General features: G+C 32.5%; 2 protein-coding genes across 4 annotated transcripts in view; one reads left to right on the top strand and one right to left on the bottom strand.

The window, feature by feature from the left end:
• LOC143076145 (neogenin-like) overlaps window positions 1-12,498 on the top strand; it is a 28,047-nt gene extending 15,549 nt beyond the window's left edge. The window contains exons 5-8 of one of the 2 annotated variants that reach the window (XM_076251815.1): window positions 2,376-2,555; window positions 5,147-5,167; window positions 6,125-6,329; window positions 9,383-12,498. In XM_076251815.1, coding sequence (XP_076107930.1) covers window positions 2,376-2,555; window positions 5,147-5,167; window positions 6,125-6,329; window positions 9,383-12,257 — 3,281 coding nt within the window. In that variant the 3' untranslated portion in view covers window positions 12,258-12,498. Of the gene's footprint in view, window positions 1-2,375; window positions 2,556-5,146; window positions 5,168-6,124; window positions 6,330-9,225 lie in introns of both variants that reach the window. The other variant, XM_076251816.1, reaches the window with a different exon arrangement.
• Window positions 12,499-21,304: 8,806 nt separating this feature from the next.
• Window positions 21,305-23,855, bottom strand: LOC143076144 (uncharacterized). Of its 2 annotated transcripts, XM_076251814.1 has the most exons (3): window positions 23,714-23,855; window positions 22,634-22,740; window positions 21,305-21,472 (listed from the first exon to the last, which is right to left on the bottom strand). In XM_076251814.1, exons 1-3 carry the CDS (start codon window positions 23,745-23,747, stop codon window positions 21,356-21,358), a joined length of 258 nt encoding a protein of 85 aa, XP_076107929.1. In that variant the 5' UTR covers window positions 23,748-23,855; the 3' UTR covers window positions 21,305-21,355. The 2 variants fall into 2 exon arrangements, with proteins under 2 accessions (XP_076107929.1, XP_076107927.1); XM_076251812.1 differs by lacking the exon at window positions 23,714-23,855 and having other exon boundaries at window positions 22,634-23,640.
• Between the last annotated feature and the right edge of the window lie 710 nt (window positions 23,856-24,565).

The raw sequence follows: 24,565 nt of genomic DNA, 5'->3' as shown, positions 1-24,565 counted from the left end.
GGGGATGTGCCCAAAATATGGGTCATAATTTTGCGAGATTTTATATAAAAATGACCCTCCTTTTTAATGACATCCTATATTAAAATGCATTTACATTTGATAACTGTATATTGATTTGGGGTATGATCTACATATATATCATATATAACATATATAAATATGCTATTGAGAATCTTACATTATTAATGGTCAATTATTATATTAAATTAAATCAATTCATTTGAAAGTTCATGAGTTAATGCATAGTGCAATGGTCATATTTTAAATATTGTATATAAGTATAGGTCATTCTTTCTTAAATATTTATATAACTATAGGTACTGAATATCAGTGAATGTTAAATTAAAATGGGTACCCCCCCCCCCCCCCCCTCCGTGGGTTTTTATAAGAGATATTTTTGCAATGCACGCAGGCATCTGTTTCTATCCATGAACAAGTTGTGAGTCAAATTAATTATTATTACTTGTCACTCGCATTTTTTGCTCTACCTGGCCATTATTGGCATTAATTGCCAGTGCACGAACTCGCACAAACGCCAGATTTAGTTAGAGGGGCAATATTCTGAAGCGTTTTTTTTAATCATTGGTCACCCATGTTTAGAAAGAAAGGGGGGAAATCCAAACAATTATCGACAAATCACAAACGTTATTGCAAGTTTGACCTTAAGACGTCAAAGAATTTCCCATAATGCAATTATTGCATATAAATAGAAAAAAACTATTATACCAATTGAATAAAAGTTATTGCATTTGAATGAAAATTATACCATTTGAATGAAAAATTATACCATTTGAATGAAAAATTATACCATTTGAATAAAAAATATTGCATTTAAATGAAAAAATATACCATTTAAATGAAAAATTATCCATTTAAATAAAAAATATTGCATCTAAATGATAAAATATACCATTCAAATGAAAAAATATTGCATTTAAATGAAGAAATATACCAATTAAATATAAAATATTGCATTTAGATGAAAAATATCGAATTTTTGCAACCAATACCATGCCATAGCTGTACCCCTATTTGTGACAATTTTATCTATCATGTCTGTTTGTTTTGTTCACATATCGTTGTCAATATAATGGAATTTAATGCGACTGTCATACAAGCTAGCTATAAAACCAGGTTTAATCCACCATTTTCTACATACGAAAATGCATGTACCCCGATACGAATATGACAGTTGTCATCCATTCGTTTGATGTGTTTGAGCTTTGCATTTTGCCATTTGATAGGGACTCTCCGTTTTGAATTTTCCTCGGAGTTCGGTATTTATGTAAATTTACTTTTTGATTACAATTTTTCAAGGGTTTTAATTGGTTTTAGGTGATCAGCAGTTGAAACATAAACAAATATTTGGTTTATGTTCTGTTTATTATTTTTACTAGAATTTCAGGGGAAAAGGTGATGTATATTAAATATATAAATTATTAAGTGCGCTTATAAATAAGCAGCTGTCAATATTTTTTGTAAAAGGTTACTTTGTTTGTATATATTACTTGATTATAGAGAAAACAAAAATTAAAATAGTGCTGACATCTTGTAAAATATTTTCTTTTCTGTTCTTCACCCTATATTTTGATTTGACGAAAATTACACTGAACGATTTTTTTACGACTGGACAAAACAGAAATTACAGATGATGATATTTCGAAAGATAGATAATTGAAAGGTTATTGTTACTCCCCTATCAATAAATGTTTTGAGAAATGATTAGATGAACGTCTTACAAATTTGATAATAACATTTCTACATTGATTTTTATAGAATTGTTTTTGCAAAGATAAACCGAATTTTAACAATGATTTTGCTTTCATCTTATAGAGTTTCGTAAAATTTGGGAAAAGATTTACCTATTCATCAAATTCAACAATATAACAATATTATGAGGGTTTTGATAGGCTTTTAACAGTTCGAAATAATAGTTCTTTTAATTGATACCTATGATGAACAAAACGTTAAGTAGTACTCTATTTGCAGAAAATAATGAAAACAACCGCTATACATTTCTAGAGTTCGAAGCGCGTTTCAAAATTTGACTTCATCAGGAACGTACAAAGCCGAATATTTGAAAGCCAAGTATGTACAAGAATCGAAGATGATGAAGAGCTATTTGACCAAAAAGGAATTACAAATTAACAAATGTCATCTCATGTCAACTTTTACTGAGGGAGTTGAAACCTTAGTTTCCTTATAATTTCTTAAAATTATTATGAACGAACAATATGAGAAAGGTTTGTAATGAATAATGTCAGTACAGATGCACTGACTAATGAGATGCTGATATCATCAAGGACTAATTGTTGACAAGTACAAGTATCACTCAAGTGCTGTAAAAAATGAAAACAAAAACGTTGTAATTGTAGGTTATAGAATAATATATTATAAGTTTGTAAGCGCCTGGCCAAGTAATATTACAGTGGACAACACAACTCTTCAGCATACTATAACAGGACTTGACTTTGATACATATTACTATGTCGGCGTGACCGGATTTACTAGTTCGGGAGATGGTCCAGTGACAACTGACACCAATAAGACTTTAGGTTAGTTATTTTTTTTACAATAATGTAGATGAAGGATATGGTATATCACTTCATAACAGAAAATACTCGTATGCTTTTGACAAAACCAACAAAGAAACATCGCAATTTCTGCAATCATCTCAATGTCAAAGAGAGGCCTCTAACACGGATCATAAGAGCAAACTTTAATGAAAGTTCATGACAAATGAATATTTTTCACCGGATGTTTGTGATACATGTCAATTACGCTAAATCTGTGCAACGAAAAATACAAATTCGGATAAAATCAACAAATTACAGACTATAAAGGGCGAAGAAATTTAACAAGTACTGTTATAATTTGTCCAACAACCTACTGTTATATACAGTAACCATATCCAACCAAACAAACAAACAAACAAACAAACTAAACTAAACTAAACTAAACAATACAAAACAATACAAAACAAAACAAACAAACAAACAAACAAACAAACGAACAAACAAAAACCAAACAAAATCATCGTTCAGATCACGATGTATCCCCGAGGGTATCACCAGCCTAGTAGCCAGTACTTCGGTACTGGCATGAAAATACGGATTTTTTGTGTTATTTAAATTTGCTGTTACAAAATGTTAGAAATTATCATAAATTAAGGAATGTATATCCCTCATGCAAAGCTCTGATTCCTTTTACGGATTTGGCTATATTTTTTGGACTTTTTTGATTATTGCTCTTCATCTTTTATATAACCTTTGGATTTCAAATATTTTGGCCACGAGCATCACTGAAGAGACATGTATTGTCGAAATGCGCATCTGGCGCAGGAAAATTGGTACCGTTAATGTTATTATATGCCTTGATTGAAGATAATATAAAGTCTACAAATCATAAAAAAATAAAAGTTCAAAATCCCGAAAATTTCCATGTAAACTTATTTTCTAATGAATGAAATAAATCTATTTGATTTACATTTATTGATACTTTATTCTGAGAGAACATGATTTATGCATTGAACTATATTCATATACTGCTAGTACTCTTTTAATTTTTTTATTTTTTTTTTTATGTTATTAGTATCGATCTATTGAGTTACCTAGTTGCAACTGATTTTTACAGTTTGTTTATATATTGTGCTAAGACAAACACCACTATAACAGATAACGGAGGGTTGTTGAGAGCTCTCAAACACGTTTAATCTCGCCACATTTTTTAAGTGTCCGTCTCCATTCATGAGCCTGTAATAAAGCGGTTGTTGGTTTATATTTATTAGATTTGTTTGTTTGGGTGGGGGTGGGGGTGGGGGTAAAGCATGCTACACAGAGGAACAAGTGATCATTAAGCTGGAGTTTCTTATGACAACATGTCTGGTTATTTGGAGGAAAAAAATCTATTCTTATGGGAACGAACCGTGCGTATTTCCTTGTCGACCTCTTCTTGTTTTTATATGAGTCGTAGTTCATTCAGACATCGAAGATCAAAGAAGCCAGATCATTTAGTTTCACATTCAGAAACATTGACAGAAATCGTTTTTTTCTGTTTCTCTGTCGGGGATATAGTGAGCGGTATCACTTGTAAAAAAGACGTCTACTTAAAGATGCAAAACGTAGTATTTTTTTGTTTTACTTTTAAAAACTGAACATCTGTTGTTTTATTTTGAACCAGTCTATGATGAATAAGGGGCTGTGTGGATTATACGCCCATGATATAGTTACCCAACCACAAAACTAACCAAACGATATTAAGAGGGCATCATAAGTCTTCAACCATCCACGAACAAAATGTTAATGCGTGAAATGGAGAAAAGTATAATATTTTTTTATAATTTATATGACTAGTGAAATTAAAAGAAAAAACACATGTATAAAAGATCACAATTTCGAATTAAAATGAAGCCAATATAATTTTCATTTTTATCAATCATTATAACGAACGGTATGGATTTTGCCCTCAATTTTCAAGACCGTACGGCGACATATATTTGCTAACATGTATGTCAGGTGACGGTCGGTTAGTTTTTTCATTGGTAAATAATCGCGGGCACATAATATATAATACTATTTTGTATTATGCGTTCATGTGTCATTTTGTATTCAAAATAAAATAGTTTTACTAAAATGTATTTCAATAGTTGTATATTGGCTGTTTATTTTGATCGTTACTCTTCCTTCATAAACGACATCAACTACATTTCTGAACCATTTCGAATATGAAGTAAATCACGACTTAACAAAGCCATGACACCAAATTTTCGGTAATCTTAGATTGTATGTAAGAGTAGCTATGTTTCCAACGAAACGAATGGAAAATAACTGTCATATTTCTGATTTGGTACAGACATTTGCTAGCTTACGAACAGGGATTATGTCACAGGTAACGACAGCAATACTTTTCTTCTTCTTATAGTTCGTTTCTCTGTGTGTTGCATTGTTGTTTTGGTTTGCTGTTGCGCTTCAGTGTTTCTGTTGTTTCGCTGTTTTCCTCTTATAGTTGATGTATTTACCTCAGTTTTAGTTTGTAACCCGGATTTGTTTTCTCTCAATCAATTTATGACTTTCGAATAGCGGTATACTACTGTTGCTTTTATTTATCATGTTTTACGGAATGCAAGATTTTTTATTTTTTATTTAAGGTTTACCGACCAACCCACCTGGTAAGTATCAACTTGTGATAAAAAGCAAAATAAAGCTAATAGGTAACTAGGTATGAATTGGAATAGAAATATTCATAACGGAATAACATTATTCAAATTAGTATAAAAATGGTTTTAATTTGAAAAGTTTAAAGATTATTCTCTAATTTTGTGCTATTTTCACATTTCCGTATTAAAAATATTTCTCATCACTGGTGAAAAATCTGTTCTCGGCAAATGATTAGTCGAAATTTGATTATGACGTCTTCTGAATTTTCCTATTGTGACGCCATGAAAAAAGGTGGCAATGCCTGATGATGTCGCATATAAAGAACACAAGTTTCTGAAAATCTTTGAAAAAGAAGGATAAAAATCATTAGAGAAACAGATTCCGACACTATAACTCGTATATTACGATATTTTCCCACTCTCGACAGTTAAATTTTAGTTATTTAAAGAGCTCGGCAAGCTGGAGAAATATCGTAATACACGTGTAGGAATCTATATTTAAGTCATTCCCTGTACAAAGATAATATAATGTGTTACAAATGTACTAACACTTTTTAGCAGTGAACACATAGGCTCTGTTTCAATGGCTTTTTAAAATATATAAAACTTATAAATGATACAAGGCTTGTCATTGAGAAAGGCACATGCACATTTTAACTACACAAAACTCATAAGTGTAACTCAAATCAAATCAAATCAAACATGCAGCCAAATAAATAACAAATTAAGTATTGAAACCGATATATTTCAAAATACTACACCAAATCTATCAAATGCCATCTATATCTGTTGGTAAGCAAACCTTCGTGTTTCGAATGATTTTAATCACGTACGAAATTTTTTTCCCCTAAAGCAATATATGCAAAAAACATAGAAAAATTTGTTTTGTACAATCAAACCATACACAAAAAATGCATCAAAAATAGAAATTTCATAATCTTGAATACAGCACTTTATTTCATTTTACAGAAACGGTGACAAGATATTATTGTTACGAAGCTGTTCCTGGTATCCTTGTTTTTGGTTGGGATGAAATGCCATGTACCTGTTATGTTGGACTGATAGGGTTACTGCTTGTCTTAAACTTTATATTTTGTCTTTGTTGTTGTTTCCGCAAAAAGTCAGACCCTGAAGACGATATGCATTCAAGAGGAAGAAGAAAATTTCAAAGAGAGTAAGTGTAATCACATAGTTGAAGAAGAATTATAATGCAACAACGTTCGTAACGTTCAATTGTATTGAATAACGTACGTCACCAACTTTCATAGCATCAATTAAAAATTGATGTAACGAAAATGTTCGCGCAAACGCAAACGATGTATGACAGATTTTAAATGTAAGTTTCGATGTTGTTGTCTGTCAGTTTCATTAGAATGGAGACAGCAATATTATATTTAAGCTCCGCCGGCATCAATTGGTACTTTGATGGTCGCCAAAAACCCGTCTACCCGTCGACAGTAACTTAATTTGTAACCATCAAATCACAAATTGAAGCATTCAGAGCTAAATACAATACAGTCATCTCCTAAGTATTCGATTGAAATATTACTAAGTAAAACGATTATATAAAATAACTCGTCAAAGATATGAAAAAAAAACCCAACAACAACCGAAAATGATAACATAAAAATACAAACAGAAAAAAATGAGACGAAAGTGAACTGAAAGGATATTAAAACAGGTTTTCAAAAATAATGTTATACTTAGTCTAGAAACATACATGACCATTATTACAAATGGAATGCTAACAGTCTAGAAACATACCAAACCATTATTACAAATGAAATAAGCAATATTATCGGCCAATCACAACCGCCTTTGTAGAATTTTACAGAACTCAAAACAAAGGCAACACTTTGATTATGTAATTATTATATAAAACCCAACAAAACAAAACAAACAAAATAAATAATTCTAAATTGAAAAGTGTGATGAAAACTTATTAAGTCATATACTCTACTCGTATACGTTCACATCAAATTGTATTTATGAAAGGCAAACAAATGTAAGCATATATGATATTCTAGTTTAGAATCTTTGATATTTTGTATAAACCAATCTTAAAATGATATTTAACATAAGAATTTAAATTGCATTAGTAATAATTTTGGGTTGTGTTTCAATATTGTTCTATTTGTTTTGTGACAAGATGAAAAGCTGACATTGAAACAGTATGAACAATTTCCCGGTTACTTGTGTGCAGTAACGGGTGTTTTGATATTTATGTATATGTAGAAATTAACACAGAAAAATCAACTTTATATTTTCTGTAATCGTTCAAAGACATATAGTTCAAAACGTCAGAGGGCATATTAAACAAATAACAACCAGCTGTTTAAGGTGAATTTTGCCTTATTAACATGTAGCGTATTTATCAGGAATGTATATATTTGGAATTACATCCCATCTGGTAATAGTATAATAAAACAAAATGGTTCACGAGATAGTGATTATGACAGTTGTCCTATATTTGTTGTCATCTGTGACATAGATGACACATACTGTTAAAACAAATAGTGATGGCATCCTTAAGACTTGTGAACGTATAACTACTACTACAATGACAACTTGATCACTGGGAAACTTTGGTGTACGTAATAGCTTCCCTGCATTCCCTCTATAAGCGAAATTACCATAGGAAACACAATTTCGTGAATTTGATATCAACTTGGAGATACAAACTCAATATGCAGGCGCTGATCGAATGTTGCTTCACAGAAATTGAAATTTCACAAATTGAAAACGTTTGTTGTAAGGTTTACTTCTCCGCAAATTCATATGGTCAATTTCTCGAAATAAGGATAAAATATATCATTTAAATCCAGTCAACTATGACGTAACGGCTACGGGGTAGATAGATCTTTCGATATGTATCATCCTGTAAGATATACTATAAACAATTGATATTAAATAATGTTTTCATTTAAGTTTACTTTCTGGCAACAACCTTAACCTGTACGATTGTGAAAAAAATCGAAATCAATTAAAAAAAAACTATTTTAGATCATAGAAACCAACTTGTCCAAAGAGAACAGCCAAATCCGTCTAAGATAGCCTTAGCTGCGTTACCGACACAGTGATAAACATATGACGAGATATGTAAAATCCCCGTTCTTTTCATTTTCTGGAACACCGCTATCAATTGTGCTATTGCCCATTTATTTTAAGCATAAACCTAAAACGTTTGGTCTAGATAATTTACGTATAAGCACAACTTTATACTTTTGTTATCTTTAGACGTTTAGACAATAAAAGAAATGTAAGCTTGTTAAGTAAATCAGATATGGTATATTGAAGTTAACAAATAAATATTCTATCTATATCATACATATATTTGGTAAAAATAGTATGAAAACAACAACGAGAAAATTATCAAAGATACTGCACTTATTATCTAGCAAGGTTATCTGTATTTAACAAAGAGCGTGTTTTATCCTCACGTTTGGTCAAAATTATCATGCAATTAGATTCAATATCCTTCTATTTCGGATTTGTTTCCGCTAAATTGATTTATGACTATTGAACAGCGATAAACTACTGTCTTTGTATACTCAAAACTGCGACTCCGTTTTTAAACACATATGCTTTCCAATGTCATCTTGTTTACACAAATTATGCATCTAAAATTCCATTGATAACATTTGAAAAACAAGTAATCAATGTCAAAAGACAATGTTGACGTTTACCATATAAATATTTATTTTTGGCATTCCCCCTAGACTCAAGGCCGTAATCTTTTCCTTTTTTATTATAACTTTATTATAATATAAGAACGACAAAAACAAATTAGGGTCGCCATCATGGGTTGTTTAATTGTTATGTCATGTTTGTGTCAGAGATGAAAACGGATATCTACCAATTGTTGAAAAAAAATAGTTTTCAGAATGTTTCAGTAAAAACTTAAAACGCACGCATATACAGGTGTGACACGGTATGACTATTGTTGCCTTTATGATTGAATTTTGCAACGCCAGTTTTTTTCGTCAGAAAATCCAAACTATGTTCCCAAAACTAACATCTACATTCATTAAACAAATATACAAATTTGACATGAAATATTTTAATTGTAGTGGTAATGGTCGAAATGATTACAATGACGAGGAAAGATTTTTCAGAAAACGCTAATTTGGAACAAGCGAATAAACAACCAAATTAGAAAAAATATCATGTTTTGAGGGAAAACATCAATCATACGCATTAATAACATAACGTATTCTACCTTTCTAGAAATTCGGTCGCACCTTCATATGACACTGATAGCTGCTACAGTCTTGATAATGAAGACAGAAAATGGAAAGATCGTGGTAATATCACATCACGTGACATATTTATAACATCACCAAGTCCTAGTGAATACCCGCCTGACTATTTTGACGATTCAATATTTCCACCACGTAAAATGACAATTATGCCAAGAGTAGGTAAAAATATAAAAGCTGAAAACAAAGCAAAAGACGAGGAATACTACACTGACTCAGGAGAAAGAAATAATGCTGCAATTAAAGAAGACGATTATGATAGTGTATATCATTCTGATGAATCACCCCCTATAACACCAAGCACAAAAAGAAAAATTAAAGTCGAACCACTACAGTTGTCAGATCTGGACGACAAAATTCAAACTAAGTCAAATCAACAGCTCTCAAATAAACGAGTACTACCAAAAAATTCCAAACAGATAAAAGAAAAATCTACTACTGAAGTTAACGCAACCAAATCAAACGACGAAGATAATATGCCAAAAGAGGACAGGTCTCGAAAGAAACAAAGTGAAGACAAGAAAGGTTTAAATACACGAACGCCTTCTAAAAGCCCTTATCGTTCACCAGGCACACAAAGACAACTAAGAGGGAGTCGAAAATCCAAATTCAGTACTTCATCTAGCGATTACTCTGATGACGAGCTTTCCTACAACGAGAACGGTTTAGGACACAATGAAAACTCTGACAGCAACACAGAAAGTGATCACAATACATCCCTCGAAAATGAATCTAAAACAGAAACAAAACGTAAACCCAATTTACAAAATGTACATGCCTCGCAAAAAAGTGATAAACGTAACGTCACCGAGAAACTGCCTTACGATATGGAACATTCACCTCATGATCTCGATCAGTTGTTTTTGTGCCGTTTAAGAAACCCACCAAAGATGAAACGTGTTGCATCAGACATAATAATTATGAATAGAGGCATGAAAAATATGCAAAACAGACAACTACCTAAAAACAATAGTCTTCCTGAATTCAATGCACACCATAGTAATAATTCAGGGCATAATGATAATTATGAACAAATCGATAAACAAAATAGTAGCGGACAACCAAAACACTTTGGTAATTCCAAGGAATACCCCGATAAAGATTCAGCTAACACAAACCGTGGACTGTCCTACGGCAATTATGACGATGTAAATCAAGATAATCACGACAATTCTGAAAATACATATAGACGGCCAGACAGAGTTGTTAACATCAATGTTACACCACAAAATTCTGACGAAAACAATCAGCTTCCGAAAAAGCTAAATTTAGATAATCTTAATGGTAAAGATTTATCAAGAGGAATGCATAAAAGCATGAGTGCTCCAGATTTTATAAAACAAGACAACCCATATGATTCAATGTTAGACAAAAGGGAACAAAAGTTTCGAAACAAAATCCATGGTATATATGAATCACCTCAGATAACAGAAACAACCGATGATTTCAAGGCATCAGATTATCATCAAGAAAATGGTACACGTCGCACGAGTCCTTCACAGCTTAGGAAAACGGGAGAGCCAGATAATCAACCCAGGTTCAATATATATCCTGTAAATGCAAGCGAGACAGGAATAGAAGGTGAAAATGAAAGAGATGAACCAAGAAACCAATCGCGACCCGGGAAGAACATGGAATATCCAGAAATAAGAGAGCCATTGTATTATTCGGCTGTTCCAGGTATATCAGACGAATCTGCGAAGAATAGGGAGGGTCCTAAACCAGGGACGCAATATCAGGACACAAGTAACAATAAAAACCATCAATATGAACCGACGTTAAACAAAAGGCAAGATAAGCTTCAAAACAATGTCAATGACATGCATAAATCATCTCAGTTAACGGAACCAATGGATAATTTCAAGGCACCAGGTATTTATCAGGAAACTGTTAAACGTCGCACGAGTCCTTCAAAGCTCCAGAATAGAGGACAGCTAGATGATCCAACCAGGTTTAATATATATCCTGTAAATGCTAGTAAGGCAGAAAAAGCAAGTGAAAATGAAAGAGATAAATCAAAAAAGCAAACACAACCGGAGAGGAACATCGGAAATCTGGAAAAAAGCGAGCCATTATATTATTCGTCTGTACCAGCTGATATATTATCTAACGAAGCTGATAATTATAGAGAGAGTCCTCACCAGAGGACGCAATATCAAGATTCAAGTAACATCAAAGACCAAAACCAAGAAAATATTGGTAAACGAGTACGTACTATGATTAATCCAGAGGAAGACTTTGCTATTCCTCGAACAAACCATGATGCTGATAATGATGTAATAAAACCGGATAAAGCACAGCCCAATAGAGGAATACTAAAGAAATATAAAGGATCTGAAAATACTATCCAAAATGACAACAAAAGAAAGGTTAATCCAAAATCTAAAGCTCCGAATCAACACGGTAAGGATTCTCTCAACGATTCAGCAGTGCCAGGCATATCAAACGAAAGTGCAAGATTTCGAGACAGTCCATTCAGGCAAGATAATAAAGACCCCTATAAAACAAGCAATGGAAAACATAGAAACGATTATCCAGATGATAGGAAACCACAAAGTTCTGCTGAGGAACGGCAACATCAGTCAGCCAGGCCTATTAATGACGAAACTTCAAATATGCCGACCGGATTTGATTATGCACCTAGTAAGACAGCAGAAAAAAATGTAAATCCACCAAACGAGAAACGTAACTTTAATAAACCTTCCGGTTCAAACAATGCTCCTAACGACACTCCAGAGCCTGTTGATTTAAATGACCCAAATATAAATGTAGTAATGAAAATGTCAACTTATCAAAAAGTACTTGATTTCATTAACTTGCTGAAAAAACCGAAACCAAAATAATCAAAACTGTAATGAATTTATAAGTTGTGTGTATGAATGTTTACAACGTTAAACTTGAACAATGATACGTTTACTTTTAGAAGAATTTAATTCTGTGCATTTTAGAACAAATAGCATCATTTGAGAGTTTAACATTTATCATTGATACATTACAACAGGTGCTTTGAAGATACTTGATTCATTGTCCTCATATTTCATATGTAATACATTTGCTAAAAAAAATACAAGTTCGAAAACATGATTTAATTAAGAGTAATTTGCCTTTCTTGTACACAGCACTAGTTTCTTGAATAAGGTTTATCATGTGCTCTTTATGTTTTATCTTTTCAAAACACATTTTGTATAGTTACAATGTTTTGTCGATTATGCTTATTCTAATGTTAATTACGGCTATGCATAGCGCCTTACATATTACGACAAAAGCTATTTCCGAGCATAGCATTCCATTAACGTTAAACTTTGTTAAAAAAAATATAACATACTACGGTATGCTCATTAATCATAAAGGATATTTTTTCATTCTTAAAGATTTGTTTTAATTTCTTTAGAAACAAGGGAAGACAAAATTAACTTTAAAATGCAACTGCACATATCTTAGTCCTTTGGTGTCTTTTTTTTTCGAGGTTTCCAGATTGTATATCTTTGTTCAGTCTTAAATCTTATTTTATAACGTAAATGCTTTTGGTATATTCTACCTTATGAAAGGTCCTTTCGAACCATTGCAAAGATAATCTTTATGCTCTTCTAGATCTGTACAGTTTACTCCTGGAATTATCATTTACTTGATAAAAATCTGTTTGTCGTTAGTTAAGCATTTCTTCCTATTTTTTTTATAAAGATTTAAGATAAAAGAAATATTCACATTACAAATATCAAAATGTATGTCCCTTCAAAGCATTAATCTGAAATTTGCTTGACTTCCAAGACAAATATTTCACTCATAATCCGGATTATAAAATATCATTTGAAATTAAAAGAAATTTTTTTATAATTACATAGGATCTAAATTATTAGTTAAAATTATTTTACAACACTTAATAACAACAGTGCATTTTGTTTGGTATGTTTGGTGTGTTTAGTATGTTAATTTTGTTTTCTATATTGATTCGTCACTTTAAAATTACTTGATGTATCACAGAAGGCAAACATATATTGTATATTTACATGAAAATAATTATACAGTTTAAATATTTGGATACATTTTCTGAAGAGTCGATGGCATTTCCTAGATTTTTGTCGAGCCTGCAACTTTTGTTGCAGAAAGCTCGACATAAGGATAGTGATCCGGCGGCGGCGGCGGTATTAGCTAACTTCTTAAAAGCTTTATATTTAAACGGGTTGAAGACCTGGATGCTTCATACTTTGTATATGGATGCCTCATGTTACGAAGTTTCCGTCAGTCACATGTCGAATGTCCTTGACCTCATTTTCATGGTTCAGTGACTACTTGAAAAAAAAAGTTAAAATTTTTTGTAATGTTAAATTCTCTCTTATTATAAGTAATAGAATACCTATATTTGGTATGAGCGTACCTTGCAAGGTCCTCATGCCCGTCAGACAATTTTCACTTGACCACGACCTCATTTCATGGATCAGTGAACAAGGTTAAGTTTTGGTGGTCAAGTCCATATAATAGATACTATAAGCAATAGGTCTAGTATATTATCTGTATGGAAGGACTGTAAGGTGTACATGTCCAACTGGCAGGTGTCATCTGACCTTGACCTCATTTTCATGATTCAGTGGTTAAGTTTTTGTGTTTTGGTCTGTTTTTCTTATACTGTATGCAATAGGTCTACTATATTTGGTGTATGGAATGATTCTAAGGTGTACACGTCTAGCTGACAGGTGTCATCTGACCTTGACCTCATTTTCATGGTTCAGTGGTCAATGTTAAGTTTTTGAGTTTGGTCTTTTTTTTTTCTAATACTAATTGCAATAGGTCAACTATATTTGGTATATGGAAATATTTTATGATTTTTTTTTGCCAGTCGCGCAGGTTTTATTTGACCATGACCTAATTTTAACGTGTCATTGCTCAGTGTTAAGTTTTTTGGTCTGTTTTTCTTAAACTATAAGCAATAGGTCAACTATATTTGTTGTTTGGAAGAATTGTTAGCTGTACATGCCTGCCTGGCATGGTTCATCTGACCTAGACCTCATTTTCATGATTCATTGGCCAATGTTTAGTTTTCTTGTTAATTAAGTTTATGTGACAGTAGTAATACAGCTTTATATTTATGACTATCAACATAATATCAATGATTAGTAAAGAAGGCGAGACATTTCAGTGTGTGCACTCTTGTTGACAATTTGGTTAGAAAATAGTGTTACAAAAGCGAAAGCATGAACTGAACCCATTAAATAATTTATCTATGATAAATAACAAACACAATCCTTAATAATTATAAATATTACTGTATACTTTTACATGGAATTAATATACATATATGTAGATGGTGTATGATTGCCAATGTGACAACTATCCACCAAAGTTCAAATGACGTGGATGAAAGCAATTATAGAGAACCGTAAGGCCTTAAAAAATGAAAATACTCATATGGTCGGCTATGAAACGCCCCGATAGAAAATATAAGACAATTCAATTGAGAAAACTAACGGCCTAATGTATAACAAAAGTTATCAAAGGTACCAGGATTATAATTTAGTACGCCAGACGCGCGTTTCGTCTACATAAGACTCATCAGTGACGCTCATATCAAAATATTTATAAAGCCAAACAAGTAAAAAGTTGAAGGGCACTGAGGATCCAAAATTCCAAAAAGTTGTGCCAAATACGGCTAAGCTAATCTATGCCTGGGATAAGAAAATCCTTAGTGTTTCGAAAAATTCAAAGTTTTGTAAACAGGAAATTTAGAAAAATGACCACATTATTGATATTCATGTCAACACCGGAGTGTTGACTGCTGGGCTGGTGAAACCCTCGGGGAGGAAACGTCCACAAAACAGTTTACAAAAAAAAACAAATATGACAAACATGAACCGACGACAACCACTGGACTATACGTGAGATCATGGACAGGCACATACAGATGTTGCGGGGTTCAACATGTTTGTGAGCGCACGAACAGTGTTGTAACAGTACAACATAAGAACAAACTTTAAAAATCAGTTAAAAATGGCTTAACTCATCAGAAACAAACAGAAACACATCTAACAAAAACACAAAGTAGATGTGAATAGGCACATAAATACAAGATTTAGTGTTGAGACGTCCTCAACAGTCAGAGAAAAAACCTGACTGTGCCAAACTATCAGTATCGAATATTGTAGTACCATGAAGGTGCATGTGAATAATATTTAGCATGGTTTTAATTTATTGATAACAAAATCAATATTAGCCCCAATAAAACAATATTTTAAAATTTGATTACAACATCACAGTTAAAATTTAAGACTGTATTTAAAATTTGTTTGAAATAAGTTTTTACGGGTACAGCCAAACTTGTAGACCAAATCTTTGTACCTACTTCAGATTTTCAGTTATTTGTTGTAAAAAAAATCCCTGACTTAATAATTTACTTCTAATACTATATTATGAGTACCGGAGTACTGGCTACTGGGCTGGTGATACCCTCGGGGACTAACAGTCCACCAGCAGAGGCATCGACCCAGTGGTAGTAATAACATTAACGGTGCCAATTTGTCTGCACCAGATGTGCATTTCGACAATACATATCTCTTCAGTGATGCTCGTGGCCAAAATATGTAAAATCCAAAGCTTATATAAAAGATGAAGAGCTATAATCCAAAAGTTCCAAAAAGTATAGCCAAATCCGTGAAAGGAATCGGAGCTTTGCATGAGGGAGATACACTCCTTAATTTATAATAATTTTTAATATTTTGTAACAGCAAATTTAATAACACAAACAAATCCGTATTTTAATGCCAGTAGCGGAGTACTGGCTACTGGGCTCAGGGGAATAACAGTCCACCAGCAGAGGCGTAGACCCAGTGTACTGGCATGATTTGGATTATAGCTCTTCATATTTTATATAAGCTTTTGATTTTACATATTTTGGCCACGAGCATCACTGAAGAGACATGTATTGTCGAAATGCGCATCTGGTGCAGAAAATTGGTACCGTTAATGTTATTATGCTCATATTAAACGTCACTGCGGACACGAGCATAACGAACGAATTGGGATATGCAAACACCGTAAGACGGTGCTAAAGGCACATCACCGTCGAAAAAGGGAAAATTAACAATTGAGAAGCAAAAACCATCCCTGTTGGTCGAACTTTTTGTTTTTTAGTACAGAACTAGTCGGTTTAGTTTGCAAGTGTTCTGTAATTTTGCGTTCATTTCATTCCAGGGCATTGTGACTTCTTGTACAAAGCGACTGTGAATGGACTGTGACTTCTTCATGTTCAACAAATGCACTATTATGTTAGGCCTTTATAGTCGTTCCGTTTTTGGCAGCTCCAGGCATGTTGCTATTATAAGGGGTGGCTCTAGTTCTACCTTTAGAATTTCTACGAGAAATATTTGTATATAATGACTTGTAATATTCGTTGTTGCTGTTAAGTTCATTCATTTTTTTCATGTGTTTGTTTTGTCGAGTCCACTATGAGAGGGCCAATTATATTTTGTTTATTCCTGTGATGAGAGGTCTATAGCACATAAAGACATACTAAAGCATAACATAGGTCATCATCGAAATAAAGCTTGGGCAGCTAACCAACAGCTTTAAGTTATGCATGTGAAGTTGAAACATATGGGAAACAGATATTCATAAATTTCACCGGAATAGTGTTTTCAAATACTTAAATCACCACCAACAGTAAATCCAGCTCATATTTTTTAAACAAAATGACACATCACCCCATATAAACAACCAGATTCTCCGCAGGGCGCAGCTTTATACGACCGCAGAGGTCTAACCCTGAACAGTTGGGGCAAGTATGGACACAACATTCAAGCTTGATACAGCTCTGAATTTGGATTGTGATTAAATAGTTGACACAGCATAGGTTTCTGACACAGAATGGATGTGGTCTAATGAACTTAACAAATTTAATTTTACCTTTTATGGTCCAGTATCCAAAATCTAAAAATATGGCCATGGGTTGATTCAGTATTTCAAAGAATCCCAGGAATTCAATTGTTAATGTAATCAAACAAAGTTTAATTTTGGACCCTTTTGACCTCAATGTGCACCAATTTAATAAAAGGGCCCAAAAATCAAAATTCTAAAAACATGGTTAGATTAAGCATATTGAAGAATCCCATACTTTTAATTTTTGTTGAAATCAAACAAAGTTAAATTTTGGCCCTTTGGACCTCATGTGGACCAATTTAAAAACGGGGACCAAATTCCAAAAACTTAATACACGATTAGATTCAGCATATTTTTGAACCCCAAGAATTCAAGAATAAAAACCCCATTGAAATTGGTCAAGAAATAAGCAAATCATACAGAGTATTAATTTAGTAAAGCATTGTTTTTGCCCTTAATTCCTAAATAGTTTGTTCCATTACCCCCAAAATGAATCCCAACCCTCCTTTTTGGAATGGAACCTTCTGGTACATTTTCAGAAAGATCCAAGCACTTACACAGAAGTTCTAGAAACACTAGAAAAATACTTATTTTGACCTTTTTTGTGCCCCTTGTTCGTAAACTGTTGTGGGCTAGAACCCCAAAAATCAATCACAACCTTCCTTTAGTGGTTATAATCCTTGTGTTAAAATTTTATTGATTTCTATTTACTTATACTTAAGTTATTATCCGGAAACCATCCCTCCTCTTCGACGACGACGACGACGATGTGATACCACTATACCACCCCAAAAAAATCAATTTTTGCGGTCGTATAAAAACATCTGAGAGTTTTTCTAGATTCCGACTATAAACTAAACTATGTTGATAGCTTTATATCTATAAGTATCTTGAAGGGAAACCAAAAACTTCAAACTATAGAACAGGTTTTTTACGAGTTACAAAATTGCGTACAAACAACGGTACATTTTCGGTTGAAATGCATGCTACAAAGGAATTATCAATTAGATTGACAAAAATTCTGTCCGCTGTGAAAGAATGTCTTCAGAAATGTTGGGAAACTGTTAAATAGCGTAGTGATATTAACCATATGTGGATTCTAAAAATACTCTAAAGAACTTCTCGAGAAATTTAAATCTAGATCTTACATTGAAATTAATTCTATCAAAACTTTTGATTTGCAACCCTGCATACCACCATTCCCCGTGTGAAATTGAAAAATCGTCCAAAAGAAATACTCCGCAATGTTTTTTAATATAAAAATGATAGCATACGCTAAAAATTTATTACTCCTGAATAACATACGATATATTTTGTTAATAGTAAAATAAAGTAAAACATGCTACTCGGAGGAACTAAACTAAATGATCAGCATGCTGAAGTTTCTTATCGATCACTGAAGGACAGACAAAATATATGCATCAACTAGTTGTTTCGTACAAAGTTTGCCGGGTTAGGATATAGCAACGTACCAATGTGAGCAGCCAAGGATATGAAAACTGATAGCGGAGGTTGTCATATGTTACTACAGCACGAAGTCATAGTACACAAAAACTTGCAAACCATACCGACGATATTGCCAAAGTTGTTAATGTCTGTGTCATTTGGTTTTTATGGCAAGTTGTCTCATGGAAATCATACAACATATTCTTATCTTTATATGTATTTTCATTCATGTACATCAATAAAGGATCATAAAGATTATTCTTGTTTTATATCAACTATAATGATTTTGTAGAGGGGGTTTCATTCATGATTTGGCGTCAGGTAATCGGAAACTCTAATTTGCAATAGGATTATAAAAAAGTGATGTACACGCGCAAGCAATAAAATAAAATATTCAATCCTTAAAACGTAAATTCCAAAGGTAGTATATGTATCCAACATTGCTTTTAGATGTGTAAGAATCTTCACACGATTACATGTTTGCAATAAAGGAGTTTTAAGATCAGCATTGTCTTGATCTATTACATATTTGCAATAAAGGAGTTTTAACATCATCATTGTCTTGTTCTATTCACAGTCAATTATTTCAAACCAACAGCAAACAAAAACTCAGCAACAAATATTATGTTTTTATATCTTTATAATGATACCATGAAATTTTACCCTTATGGTCATTCATGCATAGTTACGTAGAACACGGAAAGAGTATGTTTTATTAGTATTTTGACCACATGGTAGATTGTGGTTTGTCATTACGTCGTCTAATCTTTTAATTACCGAACGTGACGTATTCCCAATTGTGACTGTTTTGCCGAGCGTGAATTCGCATTACTATATAAGACGTGTTACGGTACTTTTCTATCCCAAATTCATGTGTTTAGTTTGATGTTATATTTGTAATTCTCATCGGATTTTGTCATATGTGTTGACGTCCTTTCTATTTTTGTCATGTGTTATGGTAAAGAAAATTCATCACCGCCTTCATTGATTAGATTTGATTTTGTTCAACGTAATTTGTACGATGTTTTACCTTTGCAGTTAGATTCAAAACAAACCGGACATAGCTATATAATATAGTTAATTGCTTCCTCTGTTTGCTATTAATAAGTATTGCAATGTGAATTGTTATTAAATGTAATATCAGTATTTACTTCAAATATAATCTTAAATCAATCCTAATTCTATCTTATTTTTGAGAAATAGTTTTAGTCTTTCAAATGTGACGTCATGTTTTGTGTGCTGTTTTGGAACTTCAAATGTGACGTCATTTTTGTACCTTTTCACCACTTCGTATGTGACGTCAATGTTTTTCACTTTTTGCGTTGAGGCCTTGACTAAGTCGGGTGTGTCTATTTTTTGTGTTGGTTTATGTAATGTATCCGGGTTTTGTTTTCTGTAATTAGTTAATACTTCAGTTTTAACATGTATATCTTTTATCATGTTTATATTCATTTGATAAAATTTACTGTTTGCAATAGCATAAATTGTTCTAAATAATAAGGATGTTCTTATCCCAAGCAGAAAACCCTAGCCTTATTTGACACAACCTTTTTGAACTTTTGATCCTCAGTGCTGTACAATTTTGTACTTGTTTTGACTTTCGAACTTTTATATCTGGGCGTCACTGGTAAGTCTTGTGTGGACGAGGCACGCTTCTAGCGTATTGAATTTTAAACCTGGTGCCTTTTGTTAGCTATTATTCATGTGTTTCTTTGTTTAATATGTTCTCCTATTTATTTGTATTGTAGTTATGTAATGTTATGTTGTCATTTTAATGTTATATTTAGCATTGTCATTAAAGCGGGAGGTTTGGCATGCCACAAAACCAGGTTCAACCCACCATTTGTTTCTTTAAAAATGTCCTGTACCAAGTCAGGAATATGGCCATTGTTATATTGTAGTTCGTTTATGTGTGTTTCATTTTGACGTTGTGTTTCCGTTGTGTCGTACGTTTTCTCTTATATTTGAGTGTGAATTCACATTACTATAAGACGTGTCACGATACTTTTCTATCCTAAGTTCATGTATTTGGTTTTGATGTTATATTTGTTATTCTCATCGGATTTTGTCTAATGCTTAGTCCGTTTCTGTGTGTGTTACATTTCAATGTTGTGTCGTTGTTTTCCTCTTATATTTAATGTGTTTCCCTCAGCTTTAGTTTGTTACCCCGACTTTGCTTTCTGTCCATCGATTTACGAGTTTTGAACCGCGGTATACTACTGTTGCTTTTATTTATTAAACTTAGAAGGCAAATTCAAACAATTTGATTGGACGAGAAGTTGTAGGTATGTTCTTATTGATTTGTCAACTTGTTGCCTGCTGACCTGAATATTTATAATATTAAAGATGCAATTAATTAATATATTGACTAACTGTGTCTTGTCTACCAGATATGTTTACTAACTAATTTATGTTCGACCCGTAAGATTAATATTGTAAAAGTTGTATTCGCCATTGTAATTCATTGTATCGCCAAGTCATTTACAACATTTTAACAAACCTTTAAAGAAGTTGATTTGTGTTAAATCTGTGAATGTTTATTTTTTGCTTGCTTTAGTTACTTCTGTCAAGAAGGAGGTTTGGTGTTAATGTGCTTTATTAAAATAATCTTTTATCAATAGTCAATACGTTATAATTGAGGTTCTTCTTCTTCTGATATTAATGAAGAGATTTGTTGATGGTCCGTCGTTGTAATGAGATGAATGTTAGAAAGATCTACCACTCTACCTTCAAACGGGTCATCAATCTGAAACGGAAAAATACCATAAAATGTATATTTGAAATGCATATATAAAAGTACCAGAAAGAAATTATAATTACTTTCAAGACAATATAACTGTTTCATATCTAATTTGTATATATTATTTTAGAACAGATTTTGTATTTTTTGTAACTGGAAATATAGAAGTCATGACTTGTTATCCCTACAAATAACTAATTTCTAATCGTTCTGTTTGCTTCTTTTTCAAACAGGTATCGATGTCCAAACCTTAACTTTAGTTAATGAAGAACTCAAACTAAATATGTAGACAATTCCACTTAAAAGACTTACTTGCTATACACAAAACTAAGTACTAGTAGATGAGATGACCAACTTTTACACTACTTCAAATGTAGTTAAATCTAGCATTCAGGTAAAAAATTGTGTTTGTTAACCAAACTCAACGTCCCATTTCCAGCAACTGGAAAGATGACAAAGAATACTTCAAATGCAGTTTTATCTGTTGTCAATTGAGTATGAGGCAGTCAGTACTGCTTACTGTATTTCACCTCTAGAAATCTTTTGTTAGTTAAATCAAAGGATGTTGTCTCATAGTTATACCTTTGTAACTAAAGGTTTGAATAATTGAAGTGCATCACATATATTTTTCCAAGCTCGTTTGATAAAGTGGCAACAAGAGAAAGACTGACGATACCGAATGGATGTTCGAACTAACAAGTTAAAATCAAACAACAGTCTAAAAAGCAGAAAATTGAAATTACAAACCACACTAAAACCAGGGGGTGATCCAAGGTGCCTCAGAAGATCAAGTAGATCCTGCTTTACATGCGGTACCCATTATATATGTAAATATAGTATATTCTGAATCTTTTGTTTACCACAGACGATTTTTGTTTATGTTTGATGTTGTTTCAATATTTGCAATTACTTTTTTGATTACTCAATGTATATTTCTGTCATCATACATTAAAGAATTATTGATGAAGACAGGTTTTACATGTAATTTCTATTGTTTACCGTAGGCTATATGTGGCACCATGATATAAATAAATATTCAAAAAGAAAGGTGTTTTTTTTTTTAATTGTATTTTTTTCAATTGAATGTTGGAAAACAGCTGTAAAGAGTTCAAATATATTAGGGTAAAATCTTCATTTCAAATTAAGAATTCGGATATATTAATTTACCTGAATTTGGAATATTCTATCACTCGGCATTTCCTCTGTAATGAACAAACTTCCAGTTGAATGACTGATTGAGAGTGGATTTTTTAATCTGATATCGTCTATACTTCCTGTAATATTACCATTATGTATATTATCTACCGTCACAATTTTATTTTCATTGTACAAACAAATGTACACAATTCCCGATTTGGACACACAAACGCCACTTGGGGAACATTTGAGTTTAATAATCCATTCAACTTTATCATTTTTGTTTATACACGTCACATTCCTTGTTCCCGAATCAGAAATAACTACATATTCCTCGTTGAAACAAGCCAAGCAGGCAGGTGTTACAAAGAGGGGATATTCTTTCTCCTTGCTATTTATAGTCCGGTGGACTTTCCCAGTATAATCTAGTATGTCAACGGAAGCATCGGCCAGTTCACAACAACCAACCACAAGCCTTGTTTCGTCCAAGCAGCGGATTGCACTATATTTTTTATTAGTCTTCCTTCGAGAACTGAGGATCATATTACCCTCTACGCTGACATACGTCAATTGTTTATTGCATGGTTCTGTAACTACGATATGAGAAGATAAAAATAATTTGCAAATCCCACATGGATCTTCTAAGAAGATGTAGTCCTGCAAGCAATTATCATCTTTCCTATAACGTTTGACCCGTCTGTTGACATTATCGACAACAAAGAAATATTCGCGTTCTATGCAAATGTCGGTTAATAAACATGAACGTTCATCGGGCAATAGTACACTGAGAGGAGATATGTTTTCACAATTAGTGTCAGACGAATGCGTCATTGTATTTTAGTTGGTAATCCGTTGCTTTTTTCTTTTTAAAATTCTTAATTTACTCTTGTAAATTATTTCAAATTGCATAACTATTTTGAGAGATTTGTTCTATTGGTTTCACATTAATCTTATTCCTTCAAACTTCTTAGTTAGATACATTGTAGAATAATGTAAAACACAATATTGACCCTGTTTCTATAACACACATAATGTTAATATAAGACAGTTTGTTTAAACATATTACCTGAGATATGTGTATGAATACCCTCAATGACCCGTTAAACTTACCTAAATAGAATGTTATTTCCACGTCAATACACATCCAATCAATACAAATTTCTGCATACTAGGTTGAATGGGAATTAAGAAAACATAAATAATATTAAGCGATGAGCGTTCCAGATCCTTTTGAAATGAAATTGAAAAAAAAATGGAGTGTTGTTTTCATTTATTGTAAAGCATAATTTTAGTTTACTTCAAAATATGTAAACAGGCTTACAGATAATACCAAAAAGATTGAATGTCATTTTTGTATTTAAATGCTGATACTATGAGTTACACAGTGTCCTAGTAACCTATACGATATATATGGATTCAGTAAATTTCATATGGGATGAAAGCGAACATCGAAAAGTGACCAAATACGATCTATTTGGGGTCAATAAATTTCATATGGGGTGAGTGCGAAGCTCGAATTTCCATATGATAATTATTGACTCCATATATATCGTATTAGGTCATTAGCACACTGTATAACGAATTGATCTTACCGACTGTCTTAACATGTTGTATTTAAACTAATGGCATATCAAACAGGGGCAAAAGATACCAAAGGGACAGTCAAACTGATATATATATACATATTATATGGGGCCAAAGTCTTTAACATTAAGAACCTTCTAAAATTGGACTAAACGAAAACAAACGGCAACAAAATTTGCAAGCTTATAATTTTAATGTGCGATATGAATTTATTTCAATCGTTCATCATCAATTTATTCGTTGTTGTTGAAACCAGTAAGATTGTTCCTCAACACCGTGTTGTTTTAACAAAGAGATGTAACACCACTTCTAACCGTGGACTATTTAGTCCTATTGTGAGAAAAAAACTTGTAAATAACATGTAAGGAAGGTAACATA

The sequence above is a fragment of the Mytilus galloprovincialis genome, chromosome 5 (assembly GCF_965363235.1).
Source record: "Mytilus galloprovincialis chromosome 5, xbMytGall1.hap1.1, whole genome shotgun sequence".
Lineage (NCBI taxonomy): Eukaryota > Metazoa > Mollusca > Bivalvia > Mytilida > Mytilidae > Mytilus > Mytilus galloprovincialis.
This window is presented reverse-complemented; position numbering and strand designations above follow the sequence as displayed.

Bases quoted from the DNA above. Each gene is read 5' to 3' on its own strand.
- LOC143076144 (XM_076251812.1), bottom strand. From the start codon at position 23,434: ATGACGCATTCGTCTGACACTAATTGTGAAAACATATCTCCTCTCAGT. The intron at 21,473-22,633 runs GTAAATTAATAT...TTTCCGTTTCAG, and splicing joins ATAGAATATTCCAAATTCAG to ATTGATGACCCGTTTGAAGG.